We start from the raw sequence: 20,426 nt of genomic DNA on the forward strand, positions 1-20,426 counted from the left end.
CACAAAGCTGATGTGTCACTACGTTAAGTTCCAAACGTAATTTCGTCGCATTCGTCGGGAGTGTACATCATTAGCTTGACGAACAGCATCACCGACGACAAAGCTAAGCACGCGACGGCGGAGAATTACCGTGGGCACCAAAGCAATCCCGTTCACCGTTCGCTCTCTTGCCATTCTCGCAAATTAGTCGGTCGCGGTTGTTGCTTAACGCTCTCCTATTCTTACGGGCCGCGTAACGTTTCGTCCCGCCATTATGCAAACGTATGCAAAAATATTTTTGCTCGCTTCTTTTTACACAGACGTGTGCTCTGATTACGGGCCACGCGACACGCAGAGCACCTATTATCGGTATCGCTATTAACCGGCACTAACGGTAACAACATCGTCGGCACGGTAACGGTCAGTTAAAAGTATTGCTGACAATCAGCCCGAGATGTAATCGGTGGATTAACGACGTCTACGAGCGTCATTTTCCGCGATCGATGCAACCGCGACGCCTCAAATGATGTCCCACGCCGAGCGGATTTAATGAGCGGTTGATATACCGTAAGTGCAGCCGTCATTCCGCTATCCCATGCCGATGCTATTCCACCGGTTGCAAGCTCGTCAATTACCACGGGGCTATAGCGTGATACTGGCGTTTTAAAGTGTTTCATTCGCACGCGTTTCAAGTGCCCCTAAAGAAACTTGTCGCGTTTCCGCGTCACGTTGCCGGCAACGACGCTTCATCCCGCCGCGCGAGGAATCGTTTACCTCCGAGGCTGATAAGTCCGCACGCTCGTAGTGCCGCCGGAACCGGTTAAGTTTTTCCGAAGCGATCAGCGGAACGGCATCCCCTTTAAGCATGCACCTGCGAGAGTCTGCCGGAAGATGCGACTCTTTTGGCGAACCAATCCGCCTGGAGTGGTGATCCCGGCAGTTTCCGAACAATGCGGTGGCTAGGATCCTCGAGCTTTCGTGCTAAGTTTGCTCTTCCTACTCTGAGACTCTCCTCTTTATTTTTGTTGATAGACCAGAATAGCTCCTGAGTTAATATTTAAATACATCGAAAAGAAGAGATCGATGAATGTATAATATTTTGGCGAAGTAAGATTGAGTGAATAATTTCAATTTGATAAAATGATAATGAAAGAAGCGAAAGGAAAAGTAACGACAGATTTAAATAAGTTTAATCTTTTTGGCTATAAAAAACTAATCAATTCTTAAATCTAATATCCCTATATATAGTTTCGAATCATTTTTAAATTGGACGGAACAAGCATAAAGGAGAGAAACTCCGACAATCTTCTATTAGCAAATCCGCAGACTTTTCCCTCGCTGTACGCGGCTACGCTTCTGTTTGAAAACTTTGTCGGTGGAATCTTTGGCAGAGAGAGAAAGAGAGAGAGAGAAAATGGAGTCGACCGGGTAACCGTGGGATCGTTTCGCCGGATTATCGTGTCGGACTTGCCGCCGGAAATGATTTCCGCGGCTAATTGAGCGTGCTTGACTGCCGCGCGGCTCGATTACTCTTTAAACTTACCGTCTCTCGCAGCAGCAGCAGCAGCAGCAGGACACGTTTGACCCTCGCAGGAATCGCCATTCATTGTTCTCCGCTGAAAATTCTCGCGAGTCTCCACGATCGCAGACAAACGAATGAACACTCGGTTCATCATGAGATTACGTAACAGAGATTGCATAACGACAGTATTTCTCACTCGCAATATTATACAAACGTAATTTATCGTTGCCTTCAGACATCGTTGCCTTCCGTCGTTTCAAAACTTCAAGTAACAAGGGAAAAGTTGGCAAGGATGTCTTTATCTAAACGATCACTGCGAGAGTCCGTTGACCAGGATTGACCAAGTTGCACCGTCGCTCGCCCCCGATACAGTCAGGTCGTGATTGAATCAGCCGATATCTCGCATTAGTTGGTCGGGTATCATGAAGCACGATCATTGACCATTCCATCTGCACGTATTGCGATATCATTCGATTATGATGCTTGAGTGAATCGTAATTATGTCTCGCGCTCGCAGCTGGAATGGGGTGACAGTCTGACGGCGGCGGATAGCTACGACAGCGTTAGGTGCAGGATAGGGTCGTCTTAACAGCCCTGGAGACACGGATGGCACATGGAATAATAGGTTACTCTGGCAACCCGGGTTAGTCCCTGTTAGCAAGACCGAGAATGCACAATGTATGCAAACACTGTAGCGCGTATTCCCGTATTCCCTCGAAATGCTCGAATTACTGTTCTTCGTCCAATAGGACACCCGCACGGCTGTCAGGGTGCTTTTGTACGCTCTCTTCGGAGCTAATGGAGAGGCGCGCGACGATCTGTTTTCCTTAAAGTACTCCAGCCATCTCGCAGCCGCGTTTATCTCTCGGGGGTCTGGGGAAGGATGCTAGGGGAGGAAATGGCGCGATACGTCTCGCCAGGGTGGCAATTTTCTTTTTGTGAAATATATATATATATATATATATATATATCGCTTTCCTCATTACGATGTCGACGCGCCTTGGTACGGACTCCTTCTCCCTTCCTTCCTTCCCCTCTACCCCCGCCGACATTTATACGTTTGCATTTGCCGGCGTTATTAAATACCTCTATTTCATGTAATTACGCGGCCACGCCACGCTGTATCCGGGAGCGGCAATACTTACCTCAGGAATGAGGATGCAAATAAAACGGAACGATGTTTCCTCACGATCAAGCTAGCTCCTCGCTGGCAGCATGGTGGTACAGCATCAGTACTCCACCAGATGATGATGGTACCAGCTTTCGGCCGGGCGAGAAATATGCTCGGCGGAATAATTAAAGTCCAATTAAATGCGGCAGGGACAGCAAATCGAAACGCGCGACGAATAACGTCGTTACACCGGCCGCCGCCGCGTAAAGTGCGTGGCGTGTACGCAGAGGGAGAGAGTGTGAAAGAGTGAGCGAGAGGGATTTCTTTCGCGTTCGAAATGGAGGAACACGAGGCATAATGGAAGCGTAACACACGAATGCGAATTCGCGAGAGCGGGGGGTAAATTAGTTTCACGTACCGTAGGAATTTCGCTCCCTCGTGCCGCGCCGTTTTTCGCCCTTAATGGAGAGGAAAGGCACGGAGGAGAGATGGGTCAAGTGGGGCGACAGTAAGAGCGAACAAGTTCGTTTGTGTAAAACAGATGAAACGTATTCTCTTTATTCTCGTATTCGTATGCCATCGAGTCTGTTTTATCTTACGCGATCGGACATATTTCTCGACTTAAACGTGTAACAGATGAAATTCGGACATTAGTGGCTATTTGCTCTAGGGCCAGGCTCTCGTGTCTCTCTATTTACAATAGATCTTTGTACAAAAACTAGTTTCATATATATATAAACAGTAAAACGTCCACGTCCACGTGTGCCGAGCCGGTGATCGGTAGACGGAGACGTCGCTTCTGCGAGAGAGGATTTTCTCGGGTTCGGCGAGAAGTTATTTTCTGAACGAACACGCTCGTTTGTATCTTTCATTTTCTTCTTTCATTTCATTTGTCGGGTCGTTATAAAAATTTTGCGTACGAAAACATGAGCAGTGATGAGCTTGGAATATGATCGCATTAATATCGTTAGTATCTCTCTCCGAGGATAAGGCTGGAAGGATCGAGCTGCGACCGCGAACGCTTCTTCTCCCTTTTCGACCTTTACGACACGTATCATGTTAAAAAACTGTAAAACGGTTGCCGCGCGGAAGCAATAATTTGTAGAATTCGTAAAACTTTCAAAAAGATCAGACCACAAGGTTCGTGTGAAGAAAGGGCGAGAACCGGAACTTACGGAATCGGAGAAACGTGAAGCGCCGTTCTTTCGGGATTTTCCGCTTGATTCGGCTTTGCCTCTTCGGCCCAGCCTCATCCCCCTCTTTTGTTATTGACATTAACTACTTTAGGGGGTTAGACTCTTTGTACGTACGATATTATACCGCTTACACCTCAGTATGTCAGTAAAGAAATATTTTTGGACATGTACGGGGTACCTCCCTCTAATTCGCTAATGCCGTCGCTCAGACGTACTCGCTCGTCGCGAACACCCCCGCCGCGAGATTTGCGCCCGCCGGGGTAAACGCGACGCCGGGCGTATATATATATATCTCCGACCGCGTCGGCGTAAACGCAATAATCTCCGAGAGTGGAAATCGCGTTCCTGTCAATATGGATCCGGAACACTCCGCCAGCCTCTCTCCGCGCGATTTTGTACAGAGTAAACGTCAAGTGCGTCTCGCCGCCCGCGCGGCGCTCGAAACTCGCGCAACAACTCGGAAAGGGATGGTACACGGTACGGTAAGGGGGTGGTAACATCGCGTTTAGGCGCGGCGCGATCCTTTCCATAGGGAACCACGGATCTCTATAACCGTCCGTACTCGTTACATTTACACGTGTAAATATAATCGCCGGCGGCGTCTTGGAGAAGCTCGCGAGGCTGATCCCGCATGGGAACCACCGCCGAACTTATATACAGCTCTCTTGTATCCGATTCGAGCGTGTCACCACTTCCGGCTGATGGAATTTGCCTTGCGCGGAGACCGACGACGAGACGGGCCTCTGTGGCATTGACGAGAGCCCCTTGCTCGTCCTCTGTAGACTATAATATACCTGAAAGCAAAAAATCGCACGTCGTCCGACGTTTATCAGACCGCATCGCTGATCGATGAGAAATTTTGCGAATCGTCATCGGAAAGTTTGTTGAGTAATCGACGTGTTTCTTCTTTTTGCTTAATACGTTATAATTATTCCACGTTAATGGGGAGTGATCGCTGACTGTAGAGAACGGAAGTCGAATGCGAGACGAGCTATGTGCATCGGTCTCGACCGGTCTCGTCGAGAAATTATCGAGAAAACTTGGACGTAATTAAACTTACGAGAGCGCAGATAACTCAGGGTTCTGCTAAACCGGAAAAGTTAAAGTGGGGGACTGCCGCATATTGAAGCAACCGATTCCTCTCGCGATTCTCAACTAACTTCCCATCCGCGCCGAGCTTCTAATATTTAAAACAACCTCTCTCTCCCTCTCTCTCTTTGATTTAGCTTTACAGAAGTTACAAGCGGGTTACATCTCCCCGCTAGAAACGAACATCAAATCGGCCATGTCGCGGGATTAAAACTGCGGCAATTTATTCTACCAGCCGCAAATCCGTCCACTGTCGATTTATCCAATTACCCAACCCGTCCAATCATTTGCGGAAAAATCATGAAAAATTGTTTCCTCGCTCTCCCAATCTTATCGGAATATTAAACAGACGTCACGCGATTATATTAGCGAAGGCCGAATCGCTAGGCCAAAGATTAATTAATTAATTCTACTTAAAATGAATTAATCGCGCCAGCCTCTTGTCGATACGGCCGCTTACGTTTTGGTTGTTGCGCTGATTGTAGGCGTCCATCGCCATCTGCTTGAAGTCTGCCATGGTGGGCGGATGATTGTAAGTGCTCTGCTGGGACACGTGATTCTGCGGGTAGTTTATGGTGGGCGTTGGCAGGCAGTCCGTCAGCATCGAGTCCGGTGGCAGGTCCAGGCCGTGCTGAACGATCGGCCTCTTCTCCGGCGAGGCGTCCTCGTCGGCGGCGCGATCCTTCTTCCTTCGTTGTGGTGGTGTCTTGTAGACGGGGGTGTACGTTAGCGGTCTTCTTTCTGCGGGCAGATTTGAAGAAGCCCATGAAGTGCCGAGCGACTAAGCCGCTTAGCCGATTAAACGGAGAAAGGGACGGCCGGTTTATAAATACCGTTTCTTGCAAGCGATTCGCAAGCTCACCGGCTCCATTTTCCATCGTGAAAGCACGGATTCCTGGAGGTCGCCTCATCGATGGGACTTTTATCCGCGAAACGCGCAGGGCGATTCTAAAGTATTCGCCCCCGCCTCCATCTTCCGAACGCGCAAGTTCATTTCCCGACATTATCATTATTCGCGGCATACTCGTCCGTTCGTCGTCGAGCCGCAGCAGTCCGCGATATTAATATCGCAAATGGAAATACATTTACATGCAAAAGTAACATCGCGCTGGAATGAATTTAAATGAGAAGTCTGTTTCGCGTGCCGGTACTTGCTGGGGTTGCACAAAAACGCGAAAGTACGAAAACTAACGTTACGTAACTTGATTACGTTATTTCATAAAAGGCGGGCGGTATCAATGATGAAAGTTTTATCAGACGCACACAGTTCGTGCGAGTTTCGAGTGCGTAATGTGTCTGTTTTCGCAAGTACGGGCCCGTTTCAGGCAAGCATCTGACTGGCCCGAGAGAACATTCTGCGCGCGGCTTAATCCGCGGTGTCGCCACGTTAATTATACAGAAAGCGGTTGAATTATTACTACTTTGATATTACGCTGAAAATTGGATGCACATCCCAGAAACGAAACGGTTATCCGTGAGATCATGAAACATTGATCGTGATACACGTGTATTTACTACAAATCGCGTCATATCTGCACGTACAATATAAATTAATGAAACACGCGCGACTTCAGTGATCACCTCGGAGGAAATAAATCCGCACTGCAAAATGCATGTCAGAAATCATAAAAACACTCGCTCGTACAGTATGTATGTATGATACGTATGATTTAAAGATCTCCAACGTGGAAGTGAGTAAAAATTAAGTTCGAGCCGAATTAATATTCAGAACGATGTCGCTCGAATTTCTATATTCGTTCATTCATCAATGTACACCAGAGCTAAAACTATCGCAGTCGATATTATTCTCGATCGTTTGCAATAATTTATTACTTAGAAGCTGATTGCGAGATTCTACGAACCGCTATTGTAGCTCTTAAAAAGGATGTAATTGAGACACCGTGTTCTATTCTCGAGATAATGAAAGGAAATTCTTATTGAACATGATTAAGTTTATCATATTTCCGCTGCTCTCTTTCTCCTGTATCTTGTTATTTTTTAGTAATGTCAAAATTGGTAATGTTATTAAGTGCATGTATGAGTTTCTTACGCATGTTTTAAGAATTCCCGCTTTATTTTTATAAAGAATTACATACCCGAGTCGAAATTTTAGTTCTACATTGAACCTCGAATTCTTCATCCGAGGCGTCAAAGCAGGTTACGATCAAGATTATAGCCGAATTGCAGGGTCAAAATAGCATCTTAACATCTATTTGTAGGAGTTTGAGTTTTAATATAAGAGTTCTAGGTTCTATTTTCCTAAAAGTAGGTTCGTACAACTGCTAAAAGCATTAAAATAGGCGTAAAATTTCGACTCGGGTATTTATAAGGAATTACTCTCTCACGTTTGAAAAATTGTCAAGCTAAAATCGTGAGAGTATTTTTTAATATTAAATAATAATTTCTCTAAAACGCAATGAGAAGATATCAAGAGATACATATCCAATAATATAATGATATGCGTCTACTCTCGGCCGCATTGTCGCCGACGCGGAAAGGAGCAGAGCAGCAGCGGATACTCGCGCGCGCGCGCGCGAGGGTGCAGTTCGCACGATTCACCCTCTCCCGATAGATTGGAACGCCGACGGACTCACCGTACTCGTTGGGTATGATGTCCGGATCGATGTCATCGACCGCCTGCTTGGTCTGAGGGTGCACCGGGGTGGTTGCACCTGCATTAGGCGGCTCGCATACGATGGGAGCGTGCTTTGGGCTTCCGGGTCGGCCGGTGGAGTGCTTCCGGTAGAGCGCTGCCAGGACTCCAGCTACGGCCAGGGCCAAAAGGGTCGCCATGGCTGCCAAGCCCAGCAACAACGGATTCAGCATCGATGCGTCGGTGTTGCCTGCCGCGACAGTCGATGCAAAATGCTCGATCAACTGGAACCTCTATCGATCAACCCCCGAGTAGCCCACCCCCGTCCGCCACCTCTCACTCACCTCAGCAATACCGGTAACGCAGCTCGTTCCCCGACCCGACTCCCCCGATTCATCCCCCTTCCCCTATCGGGACGTGGAGTGCAAGTTCGCAACTCGCGTCGAGCAGGAAGCGCTACAAGTAACTTTTCTTTCATCGGCCGGAGTCTCGACGTTGTATCGATGAAAAGGGAGAGAAAGGATACGGGCACGGCGATACACAGGAGAGTGATCGGGGGTGGAAGGGGGACGCGATCGTACGGGCTGCCCGTACTTTTCAATTACCGTCGAATTGTGCACCGCGCCGGCCGGCGCCATCGATCGCCTCGACGTGCGAATTCGGGAACAGGATCCTAACTGCCGCGTTTTACGCGCGCGAATCATTTTCCCAGGCATTTCCCTGCTTTGCTTTTCCCGGCCACGGACTTTTCCCGCTGTCTCGATAAAGGGACGCGATTCGGGAGGGAAACGATTCGATGTTTCCCCATTACCGAGACACGTGACACCCCGTGTTCCGCGTATAAAGAGTATGTGAACGCAGGGTGGAAAAAGGATCATTGCATGGGTCGCTCCGTTCTCTGATACATATCGCGGCGGTCTCTTCATCTCTCTCTCTCTTTCTCTCTGAAAGTGGCCTGATTGCGAACTGAATCGCCTTTGTGATAATACCGACGGCCGTGCGATCGTTAGAGCTCCAACTGCACCAACTGAGGAAAAAGAGGAACAATTTCTAACTGCTGTCCGACGCGATAGTCCATCAGTTTTGTCAGCAAACTCAATTTTGCATCTACTCGCCGTATATCCGGCGACTCGATTACAATATTCCTACGCGTCTGCCTATAGTTGTTTCGCGGAATTATCGCGATTGTAGATGCTCCACGCAATTCAACCATCGCCGTTCGTTGCGATAATCCCAGGCAGAACAAGGGGTCGCGTCATCGAGGCCGATTTAATGATTGATGCGCGACATAATCATCAAAGATGCGTCCGTTACGGATCGACCTTTCCATCCACGTTTCCGTCGCATCAGCATCCGGCTGCCACATTTCCTGCGCGTGCATGTAGGGAGACATCTCGGCGACGCTTACACCCCCGCGTACGCGTGCGTGACGAGCGTGTGCGTTCCGCCCCGAAGGGAGTATAATTGCATTAATAAACGCACATCCTCTGGCACGCGTAAAACCACCGTCCTGCAAGGATGTCCGCGCGAGTCCACCCGCACCCCCGGGGCTGTTATCGCGAGCCGGCTCGCGTTCAGCGCGTCTAAATGTAAACTCCGCTCGTGTGCGTGGCGAGCGGTACGTTCGTACGTTCTGTTGATTCTGCGTCGCTCCATATATTCCCTCACAACCGCGATCCTTTGAGTTTTTCACCCTTTCCCAGCGCAACCCTGCAGCGTGAACCGCGACGCGATTCGCTTCGATTCGCTTGATCGATTCGCGCGATTTGTGCGATTTTGCAGCGCGAGGTAATCGTGAAATTCTGCAAGATAAAGGGCCTGTTATTTGTCTGCGAATAAAGATTCTCGCGAATTGTTGTTCAGCATTGTTGCTGAAAGTAACCGCGGCAAGTGCAAGTTCCGCACTTTGCTGCTGCGTTAGCTGCAGTAATTGGGGCTTAAGCAGCCGGTAATTCGCGAAGCGACGGCCGCACGCTAAAAAACACGAAAAGGTGGCGGTGGCGGTGATGCGCCTTTTAAAGCTCGTTTAGCTCGCGCCGGAGCCCATCGACCGCGGGCCCATTCACGATCTCAAAGAAACGAAACGCCGTAAACAAGTTCGCTCGCTGAGGCCGCGAGCTGTGCTCCGTCGTTCCTTTGAGACGCTACCCCAAAGTTTATTGTTTGCAGTTGCAGTTACCGGGAGCGGCGTACACATTGCACAAGTAGCGGATTGCGTTCGGCAATCAAGTCGAATCGCGAAATCGGGTATCACTTCGATTACGTAGTATATAATGTCCGGAGCAATTGGACTTGGCATCACGGCACATCCGTTTGTTTGCCGAAATGAACCCTCGGAATGAACGCCACCCACCCCGTAACGCGCTGGCCGTGGAGAGACGCTGCGCGTGGCTGCGTAAATTGAGAGCGAATAAATTCTCGACGGAGGTCCATTATGCAAATATTACTGAACGAGAGAGGATGCGGCCAAAAGAGAGAGGCGCGCTTCTTCGAGAGCTCGCCGAGGAAAAAGGACGCTGCAGAAGCGCGGCGCTTCATGAAATACATGAAATTTCGTCCCGCCGGTGGCATAATGGCGGAAGTTTGTTAACAAGAAATCGGAGATTGCTCGTTACAGAGAGACGTCGGCAGTAAAGTCGCGCGCGCACGTACGCGCGTGTGCACGTCGAGTTTCCGCTCGGTTAACGCGCGACAACGGCCCGGAACCGATTACAATCGGACGAAGAGCGGCGAGGAGCGGTCTTACGCGGAACCGTTGATGCGAGAGCGACACCACGTGCGAGGAGGCAAAAAGAAGTGGTCCATGTCACGTTTACTCCCGGATGTGTCTCGCATCTTGGATCACGCAGCGGTACTTTGGCGGCGGCGGTGGCGGCGGCTGCACCCCGTCGGCGCCATTGAAATTTTTAAAAGAGCCGTAAATCCGCTGTTATCCGCAGTCCTGCAGAAGACAGAGGTAGCTGGAATTCCCGGCTTGACGGGCACCCAGGGAGCATTCGTGATACTCGTTAAAGTTTGATTAGACTTTGATTGCCAGCGGAAAGCGGACCAATTTAAACTCCGCCTCGCGGACTGCGAGAGTAAAAAAAGGCAGAGAGAGAGAGAGAGAGAGATGTAGAGTGCGAAGGAAGAGAGAGAAAGAGAGGGAGAAGAGGGGACGCAAAAGGAAGAAGGAGAGAGCAAACGGAACGACATCCGGTGAACCAAGTGAATGCGGACATTACGTCTCGGCTTTGCTGCGTTTCCCTTCATGAAAGAATTTTAGTCGAGAGCAGAGAAAGAGAGAAGACAGAGACAGAGAGAGAAAGCTGCCTGTCTCACGCTCGTACAACGGCGACGCGCAGACAGTGTGTTTACACCGGTTTACACCGGATATGTCCCCGGCACCGGGAGTAATTAAACTTTTTCCACTGTGAAATTGCGGAGCTACGTCGGTGCGCTCCTGAATCGGAGGGGAGGGCGGGGGAGGAGAACAGTCGCCCGATCGCGATGGAAAATTGCAAACGCAGCACAGGATCACCAGGACAATCCGGCTTGTGTGACGCTCCGTTACTTCGCCCCCGGAGTTGCATCGCGTTATTTCCGCCATCGCGCGATTATGGCGGGCTTTGAAATTCCGTATTGCTGCGAGAAATACCGTATCACACGCAAGCGTTCGCGACGGTACACCGACTCGTCGCTCACCGGAAATGCGACGCGACGCGATGCGATGCGATGCAATGCGCGCGCGAAGAAGGCTGACGATAAAAGAGAAGGAGGGCGAGAAAAACGAGATGACGAAACTGAAGTACAATACGACAGAGGCGCGGAGTGCGGAGGAGAAGCGCACCGCGCAGCTTTGCGAGAAATATTTGTCCGCTTTCTCTCTCGACGTGGGACTCAACGTGATTATTATAATGACTCGTGTCACGGTTGAAGGATGAAAAGAAGAGAGAGAAAGAGAGAGAGGGCACGCACGCACGTGCATCCTCGTCCTGGACGCGCGCGCAATTATTTGCCTTAAACAGAATTTTAATGCACTCAAGCCGCTCTTTCGCCGCGCCTCGTGTTGACTATGCACTTTGTCTTACCTCCGTAAATAAGGCAGGGACGAGCTCGACGACGCCGGGAACGCGTCACGAGGAATTCTTTGAGCCACTTGACGCTGGGAGCCCCCCGCATTAAGCAACGATGCTACCGGTTGTCTAACTAACCCTCTCCCCCTCTCCCTCCAGAAAAAAGGAAAAAAGGAAAGAAATCTGTCAGCGGTCTACTACGAGGAAGATGACAAACTCTCTCGCGGCGTTTTGGATTCAGGTATTATTAGCTGACATCCTCACGCCACGAGAGGCTGCCTCCTCTCTTGCTGACTGAGGGGCATGGCTCCGCTTGAGATTCTCGCCCGACTATTAACAGCGCTTCGGAATCGATTTTGAAATAGCGCGCAATGACGCGGGAAGAGGATTCGAACAATCGAAATTTCTTTCTCGTTTGAACAAGCACCGGTGCTGCGTTTCCTATCGCCTTATTTCTCGCTGGAAGTCAAAGTAATCGCGACTTGACGATTACGGCAGCGATTATCTTCGACATAATTGGCGAGACAATTCTCGCTGCTAATTATTTTCGGCGGTAATGAGCGTCGCCTGTTCAGCGCGCGCGATTCAGCCAGATTGAACACGTTCCGAGAACGACATTCGCAAGAGTATTCACGTACACACGAATTGCTCGCGAAATACATCCCGCGTGTCGTCTAATTTCGAACGCGCTCGCTCTGCCGCGGGGAAACAACTTGCCGGCAACGTTATGAAATATCACCCGCCAGCAGTTGCAGCGCTGCATAAGCATCGACGCATCCCGGCGTACCACCGTAGCGCCCGGAGAAAGAGTTAATATTGACGTTCTCGTTTATCTTGCCGGTCCTTGCATCCCTCGCATCCTTCCGCGTACGGATGCGGCCTGTTGCGCGTTTCATGAAAACAATGTCAATCGCGGCGCGAATAAATCAGATCCCGCTCGAATCCCAAGTACCGCCTCGTCATGTCCCGCGTCTCTTTACCTCCTCATCGCCCGACAATGCTAAAAACTGGCTACGAACAGAGAGAACGAGAATGAAAGCGAGAAAGAGAGAAAAAGGGAGAGAAATACGAGCGAGATCTCAAGGAAAATCAAGTCGCTCCCGGCGAGGGATACATGCCCGGCGTGTGCGGAATTTGGAAGCGGGATTTTACGGCGGAAGTTGCCGGCGCGCTCGGCGCTGCGCGCCTCTCTCCGAGGCGGTCGAAGTAATTCGTCCCAAATCGAGGCAATCCCGCGGAAACCCGAAACCAATTTCAGAAGAATTGCATCCCGAAGCCGAGTCCACGTGGGTAGCCCCGGGGATAGCCGTACAAGGCCGGTCACGGCGGAACGGCCGTAGAAGAACACGCGCAAGAAACGTCGAAACTCTCGAGGAAGACCTTGAGAGGAGACCTCGAGCTGCTGGCTTCGATCGATCCTGAAAAGAATGATCTCCGGGACACTCGCTCATTTCCTCACCGTCTTCACCCCTCTCCCTCTCCCCGTCGATGAAAGCCGGCCGGTATGCCGAGCCCGCAAGTATCATCCCTTCTTCCGGATAATTACGGGCGCTGTGTTTCCACCCCCGGCGACCGTCCTCTACGGTTCCTCAAGAGGTCTCCGGTTGCCGAATACAAACGAGGCGCGCCTGGAGTTGGTTAATATCTAATATCCCTCTCCCACCCTCCCTCATCTCCACATAAATTCCTATAGCGATGTTTATCCCCTTCGTTCGACGCGAAACTTTCCGGATTAATTCCGGTAATCCTTCGTCGGGTAGTTACGCGACTTACATGCGAATGGAGTTTCCAGCTGGGAATATCCGAGAGAGTCGCCCTTGGCAACAGGGTGTCCTCTCTCCCTTCGCGACTCGTCCGCGCGACTCTTCTCTCGGCGTCGCGTCGTCTCGTTTCCGTCGCGCGGCTTTTTCCGCCGCTTTCCCCCGTGCGCGTTTGAAGACGGCGATAAAGGAAAGAGAGAGTCCTTTGCATCTTTTATTTCGTGGAACTGCCGCGGGGTCGTAAGGTAGGGAGGACACGTCGGGCGGGTGGGAAGAGGAGGGAGGGAAGGATATTCGTCCATCCGCTTAATTTTCCTAATGGATCAGCCGTTCAATGAAAAATTACGGAAGGGAAGGGAGCGAGAGAAGAGCGGGAAGGGAACCGGATACAATTTTCTTCCTGCTTGTCTCAGCTGCCGCCGCCGCCGACTCGACTCGACTCGCCTCGTCGCTTTTCTCTGCCGTCTTGCTCGCGTTTTCTTGCCCAAGCCACGACGTGCCGCGCCGAGTTACCGTTTTTCTCTCGTTCTCTCCCGTGCGCTGCAAGGGAGAGAAACTTCTCGACTTGAATCATATCTTCTTCGTGGCGTGTCGGTATCGTTACCGACCAGCGTTCTCTTTGCTCGTGGTCGCTTCTTGTTCCTCGGGTGGAGGGTAGAGCACCGTGGCGGCGGGGTGCACAAAAACATCTCGCTGGAGGATCTCCACAACGCACCGCAATGGTTTGTCGGTTGCGGTGAGAGGGATAAAGGGAGGCATTTGTTCCGCGAGAAACGTGATAAGTAAGAAGAGTGAAATGGAGATTCGCCTCCTTGCTGGGAAAGTAGCCGTTATCGAACGGCATCTACACCCCCGTTGCGGTTTAGTTTCGCGTTTAACGTCGACGCGCGTCAGCAGTAGGTCTCGCTTCTGGACATTTCAGGACACTGCGCGAGATATTTCAAAGAGAGTAATTTGAAAAATATTTTTATTAATTTGTCTGCAACAGAGTGCAAGGATGCGCGTCGACGATAAAAATGCGCGCCTGCGATGATCAATCGCTACGAAGAAATAACATGTCAGCCCGGAGGGTATCGGAATAAGCAGACGCGTTAAAAACGCGGCACAAAGACCCTGGGAGTGCCTTCTGTCGCAAACGGACCCCCGCGGCGCTTTATAGGACAATACTAGACGGGGGACAATACAAAGAGCCGCAAATTGGCTTCGATGGTTCGTAGACAGGCCGCCATTCGGGCAAATCAGCGCCGCGAGGTTACGGTCGTCAAATCAATATTTGCACCTCGCCACCCTCGCACACAGGGAGCTAGTGTGCAAAGTCAGGCGTGTCGGAATTAGCGAAGAAGGAAGGAAGGAAGGAAGGAAGGCGGCAGGGAGTAAGGAGGTGTTGGTTCACCCGCTGCTGAAGGATGACGAGGACGACGACGACTACGACGATGAGAACGACAAGGAAGGGGAGGGAAGGTTGCGGACGTGAAAGGGGACGTGAAAGAGGACGTGGGGTGACCGGACTAGGTGGTTGGTGGCGTTGGAAATCGGTGGTAAACTGAATTAACCCCGTGTTGACCCGCGACCGTATGTTACCAATGACTTTCTATCACGTTTCCGGAAAGAGAGAGAGAGAGAGAGAGAGAGAGCGCCGCGAGTCGAGTCCATTATAATCGAACGCTGGCGAGGAAAAGGGAGACGGAATGAGGGTGGCGTCGTCGACGTCGGGATGCTTGAGCAAACGCGGTTTGCCCCCGATCGTTCACGCGTCGACGGCGCTTCGTTGGGAGATTTGCTGGATTTGTTGGCTCAACCGAGGATATTTGCCGAAACAAGAACCGCGCGCGCGGCAACCTTTTTCTCCCGCGTATTAAGGGAACGGAAGTTAGTTTCCGATGGCTGCAGCGAAATCCGCCGGCACGCCAGTTCGCCCCGGCAATTTTTCGTGTGTAATGCAGCCAGTAACACATCGATCAAGCCGACGATTACGTTCTCGCGTTTTGGCTTTTTCGTGTCGACAAGCGACAGCACGAACAGATGCTCGGACGATAAGTTGTTGGGGTTTGATGCCTTTCAAGTTTGCAACGTGGTTTAACGCCAACGGCATTACGGGAAAAGTAGTACCGTGGCAGGCAGTCGGGCAACCGTTTCTCCTTTGCAGCCCTTGCATGCAAGCAGGAAGACTTTATTGACAACGCGAACGAGTATTTCCTCCGATAAATATATCTCTCGACTTATCTTTTGGCATCTTCAACTCCTTGCTTCGCCAGGCCGTCGATCTCCGTCGATCGTCGGGATAAACCCGATAGATCCGAATCCGATTCAACGCTGAAGACTACGTGCAAGGCTGCATCGTAGACGTTGCGAACTTATCACGATGGAGATTCGTGCGGAATGAAAGAACGAAAGAATGAAGGAATTTCCTCTCTCTCTCTCTCTCTCTTGACCACATGTCTAACGTAAGATCTAACACGTGCACGAATCGTGCATTAATTTTTATCGCTTCGCAGAAACGAGATCGTATCCTGGCACTATCACATATTTCTCCAATCGAACGTTGCCTTCTTTCATTCCGAGTCTCCTCAATTATCAACTAGCAGGGAACGAGCCAGCGCGAGCGTCGAATACCGGACGCACCGCAGTTTGCTATTTCCCTGTGGAATCGCACGAGGGATGGCGACGTGGAGAAACGGGGGACGAGTTGCAGAAAGCCAATGAAACTGTCACGTCGCGCGCACCGTATAGGCGGAGTATAGGTGTTCGTTGATTGAGAGTAATCTGTTTTGTTAATTGCAAGGTCCGCAGAGTCCGATACCTGCGGTTGCGTCGCGCTGCGTTCAGCATTACGAGCCACCCTCCGCCTCCCCATCCCTGCGAGTCAGGAGAGAGCTTCCAAAGCTTCACCCTCGTTGGAGTATACCGTCCCTCCGGTCCTTCCCGCGTTCCTACGTTACTGACTCGCAACACCGCCAACCGCAGGGCCAGCATGTCGTAGAGAGACTACGGAGAGAGAGGAAGATCGAGAGAGAGAGAGAGAGAGAGAGAGAGAGAGAGAAACTACGTAGGGGGTTGGTTAACCGACTAATTGCAATACTGACGCGTCCGCGCTCGCAGTATTTGCGAAATTGCGATCATATCCGCCGTCGTTGTCCCGCGCAACGCCTATCACTGGCATAATAGGGTGCTATCCATGTACCGCCGTGACCGCGCGCACCCCGTGCATGGGGTGCGCTAATGGACCGTCAAAAGCGAAATTCAGCGTTTTTTTCCGGGCGCGCCGTGTCATTTTTCAGAGGCCGCCTTTTTGCCGCTCCGCACACGTCGCTTTTCAACGGCGGGCACCAACCGACGGCGGGACGGAAAAATGTAGCGCGCGCGTTATTGTTGCAGCGAGGCGATCGACGCGCGTAAATGTAGGGAGTATCGAGAAAGGAAACTGGTTTGCTCGCCGCACGGTTGCCGGACGCAATCGTTCTTTTTCACGTTGTCCGGGATCGACTGGCTCGCGTAAAAAGTGAATAATTCCTCTCGCAAGGGAGTAAAGCCTCGCGCGGGAGCGAGGCAATTAACCAACGACAAGAGCAAACGATTATTTTCTCTTGCTAGTTTCTTCGCGAGTGTAATAGCATCTAATAAAATTCGGGAAGCAGCAAATTAATAGAAAGAAAAAGAATATAGCACGATTTTCACAGAATTCACGATTTTCGCAAAACCGCCCCTTTGAAAAAAAAGATTCCCTCACTGAAGACTCAGACTCACCGGTCGTGTACATGGCGACACCCTTCAGGGTTACCGGCTCGAGGATGGCAGGCTCGCTCCTCCCCTTCGCGTTAACCGCGTACAGAAAAAGTCGGTAGCTTCTTCCCGCCGTTAGCCCGGCGACTTCAAAGGTCGGTCCGTTGGGACCAGCCGGCACCGTCTTATTTAGCAGAATCGAACCGTCGTCCTCGTCGGACACGACCTCCAGCTGATAACTGTAGATCGGCAGACCTCCGTCGTAGCCCTCCAAGCATCGCACCATCAGCCCTGTGCTCGACTTGCTCCCAAGCTCTTCCAAGTCCAGGGGCGCCGACATTTCCGTGGCGCTGCAATTGTGAAGGGTGTACGGGCGACCCGCGGCTATCACCTGGAACAAGCCACTCTGGGTTAAAGCGTATTTGCATTGGCGGGGCAAACACGTCCCTTATTGCGCCAGGAAGTCCTCCGTGATTCCCCACGGGGAGGCACGCGAGTGCTAATTTTTCGATACTCTTTAAAAGTCTTGAATGCGATTTGACGACATAATTTGACGACACCGCCCAGCATCGTGGCGCATTTCCGGGTGCGAGGCAAAATATTCGCGAGAGACGGCGCGATCGATCCCTCCCGCGACGCTGTAAGCGACTTTGCACACATTCGAAGACTCTCATGTGCACGTCAAATACGAGCGCAGTTTGTATCAAAGAAGGCAGAGTCTTGCCCCCTCTCCCCTCCTCCCCCGCATTCTTTGTAGACGGCGTCGATCGATCAAAATGAAAATGTATGCGGCGTAGCGATGCCGGGAGTATACAATGTATGAAATTTATGAAGGAAATAGCTGGCAACATGACGTACGTCGTGTAAATACCGGAATATTTGAAGCGTGCAGCGGCGGCGGATGGTTTAACCACTTTCAGATCGAGGGAATCGATAACGCCGCGCGAATATAATGATCGAAGGAGCACTAGTGTTTCCACCTTATCAATCAAGAAAACCTCTCGATATCAGATCGACATAAATCCCGATATCACGTGAACGTAAGCCGTTTCTCGTAATGCGCTCTCGAGATCACTGACGGATTTCCTTTTTCGTAGCGTGCTGAGTAATCCCTTCTGAGTGAGAGAGAGAGAGGAATGTATATACATGTACACGTGTATATGTATATATAATTCTCGCGCGCCGAACAATGTTCGCAGAATGAGAAAGGTTTACTGAGTTTCAGAGAACGCTCCTGTTTTTATTCTCGGCGATCGCCGGGAAAAAATAATTAATCAGCATCAATAGCTTCTTCCTCCAAAAAAAAGAAAAAGAAAAAAAAACAGACAGATCTCAACTCGGACCTGGCCAAAGGACTCGCCGTGATAACGCAACGCGAGATCGGAAAGGGTCGCCCTGCTTCCGCGCTCTCGATAAAAGCAATCGCGTTTATCCCGCGTGTATCCGATACGCGCCGCGCGTCTCGCTTAAAAGCACGAAATTTCGAATCGCAATACGTGAGCACATGCACACGTATACGTACACACGTGCACGTGCAGCTGAAATGTAAAGAAGCGAAAAGGCAGAACGGCTTGCCGGAAAAGTACTTGCCTGAAAGAGGCAGGGTGTTCGTTGCTTGCCAACCTGGTTGCTCGCCCAGCACGCCACCGTGCCGTAATCCATTTCCGAAGCCGGCGTGTAGTTGAGCTTGGACCCGTGAAACTGCTGGTACTCTTTCAGTCCGCTGTCCGCGGCCGGCGGAGTACCCGGTGCCGGTGCGTGGGAGTGCCGCGAGTGCGGCATTTCCACCAGCTCGCCGGAATTATTGAATGTCCACTGATAAGTCAGCGCGGCGGGGTGGCTCTCCACCGAGCACACCAGCGACACGGTCTCCTGTTTCAAAGCGCCGACCACCACCTCGCTCTTACCTTCCTTGCACACCGGAGCATCTGCGAAAACAAAGTCGCTGGTCCGTTTCTTTTCTTTCTTTTTTTTTTGTACATATAATAAAATACTTTGCGTGGCCTCTCTCGCTCTGAGCGACGGAGCGGAGACGGAGCAGCAGCCCGCTCGCTTTCGCGCGCGCGAGCCTGCGAAGTTTCAAGTGCGCCAGCTTGATTTATGGCTCGCTTGTCAAGATTAACGTATAACAAAGTGTGCAGTCCCTCCGCGTTCTTCTCGCCGGACGAAACTTCGTTGTCCGATGATAAGCATAAAAAGTGATTCTGATTAATTTATGCTCCGCGGCGTCGCGCGCGCTCTTCTTCCCTTCTCACACCCCCGCGCAATGTAAACCGTAAATCAATCAACATTGCCGGTTGGTTCTTGCCGGTGAAATAATACCGGCGGCGATTCGAGCGGAGGGTATTTCGCTGGTATTCGTGCAGAGCGATGCGTGCTCGCTCGCCCGGTCGCTCGTCCGCTCGCACGCTCGATATCCCCGAGCGCGCGATCCGCGGGTGTCAAACGGAAGAAGAAGCAGCTCGACGGCGTTCAGCCCGGCAGCACGGTCGATCGATAGTCTAATAGGAAATTCCCTCGACATCGGTATTTGCGATAGGCTGTGACACGCGCGGAAGTCCCACACGGCGAGCGGCGGCGATGATTTACGAGCCGGAGCTGGGAAATCACGGATAGAGCGGGAGAGACTGTCTGCCTGCAATTTGATACAGTCTATGCGCCGCTAAATTAATTGCCAAGACGGCAAGTTTGGGGAGATGCCGCATCGACGTATTACCGGTACGTCTGTTTGCACCGAAGGAAGGATACACAAGCGACATCCTGGTATAACACTCGCTCGCTCGCTCGAGCGGAATTTGCGTGAGTGAGAGCCACGTCGGGAACCGGGTCAGTCTCTTTTACTTGCTTAATGCGCTTGATGCGGACGTGCACGTAAATCGCATCGCGTAAATGTCCCGACGCGCCCGTCCCGCGGATATACGTGTTTTGGAATATCTCATGGATATTCCCGCCACAAGGCATTAAAGATGTAATCGGGTCGTTTATTCCGGATGTTGGAACATCCTTGGACCATTCCCGCTTGACACGCTCTCTCTCTCTCTCTTTCTCTTGAAAGATAATATTCTTATAGTGCGGCATTATTTTTCACAGTCTCCTTCATCTCAAACGATTTAAGTAAACGTGACGAAAGACAATATTACATTTCGCGTTGGCGTGTGCTTCCGGGGAAAGGCAGAACAAGCTGAATAATTTCGCATTTTCGCTAGAACAACCAGGCAAATTGTTGGGGTCGACATTTGTGTCTCGCTTGTAAAACATTCAGCGACCATCCCTCTCCCTGCCATCCTTCCGCCGCTCCGGCGAAAACGAATTAGATGTTTCATAATAAATGTTCGAGAGCCCAGGAAGTCGAATCACGTGTATTTCGTTAACTATTCAGCGATCGGCAATCAATGCTCGGG

At 51.0% G+C, this 20,426-nt stretch overlaps 1 protein-coding gene across 1 annotated transcript in view; it reads right to left on the minus strand.

Annotated features, from left to right (window-relative positions):
• Positions 1-3,139: 3,139 nt before the first annotated feature.
• Positions 3,140-20,426, minus strand: part of LOC105274944 (hemicentin-1) — an 88,989-nt gene continuing 71,702 nt past the window's right edge. The window contains exons 8-12 of the mRNA XM_011331442.3: positions 18,616-18,953; positions 17,050-17,416; positions 7,492-7,740; positions 5,358-5,638; positions 3,140-4,602 (exon numbers count right to left, since the gene is read on the minus strand). Of these exons, the coding sequence (XP_011329744.2) occupies positions 4,459-4,602; positions 5,358-5,638; positions 7,492-7,740; positions 17,050-17,416; positions 18,616-18,953 (1,379 nt within the window). The 3' untranslated portion in view covers positions 3,140-4,458. The remainder of the gene's footprint in view (positions 4,603-5,357; positions 5,639-7,491; positions 7,741-17,049; positions 17,417-18,615; positions 18,954-20,426) is intronic.

This window comes from Ooceraea biroi, chromosome 1 (assembly GCF_003672135.1).
Source record: "Ooceraea biroi isolate clonal line C1 chromosome 1, Obir_v5.4, whole genome shotgun sequence".
NCBI lineage: Eukaryota > Metazoa > Arthropoda > Insecta > Hymenoptera > Formicidae > Ooceraea > Ooceraea biroi.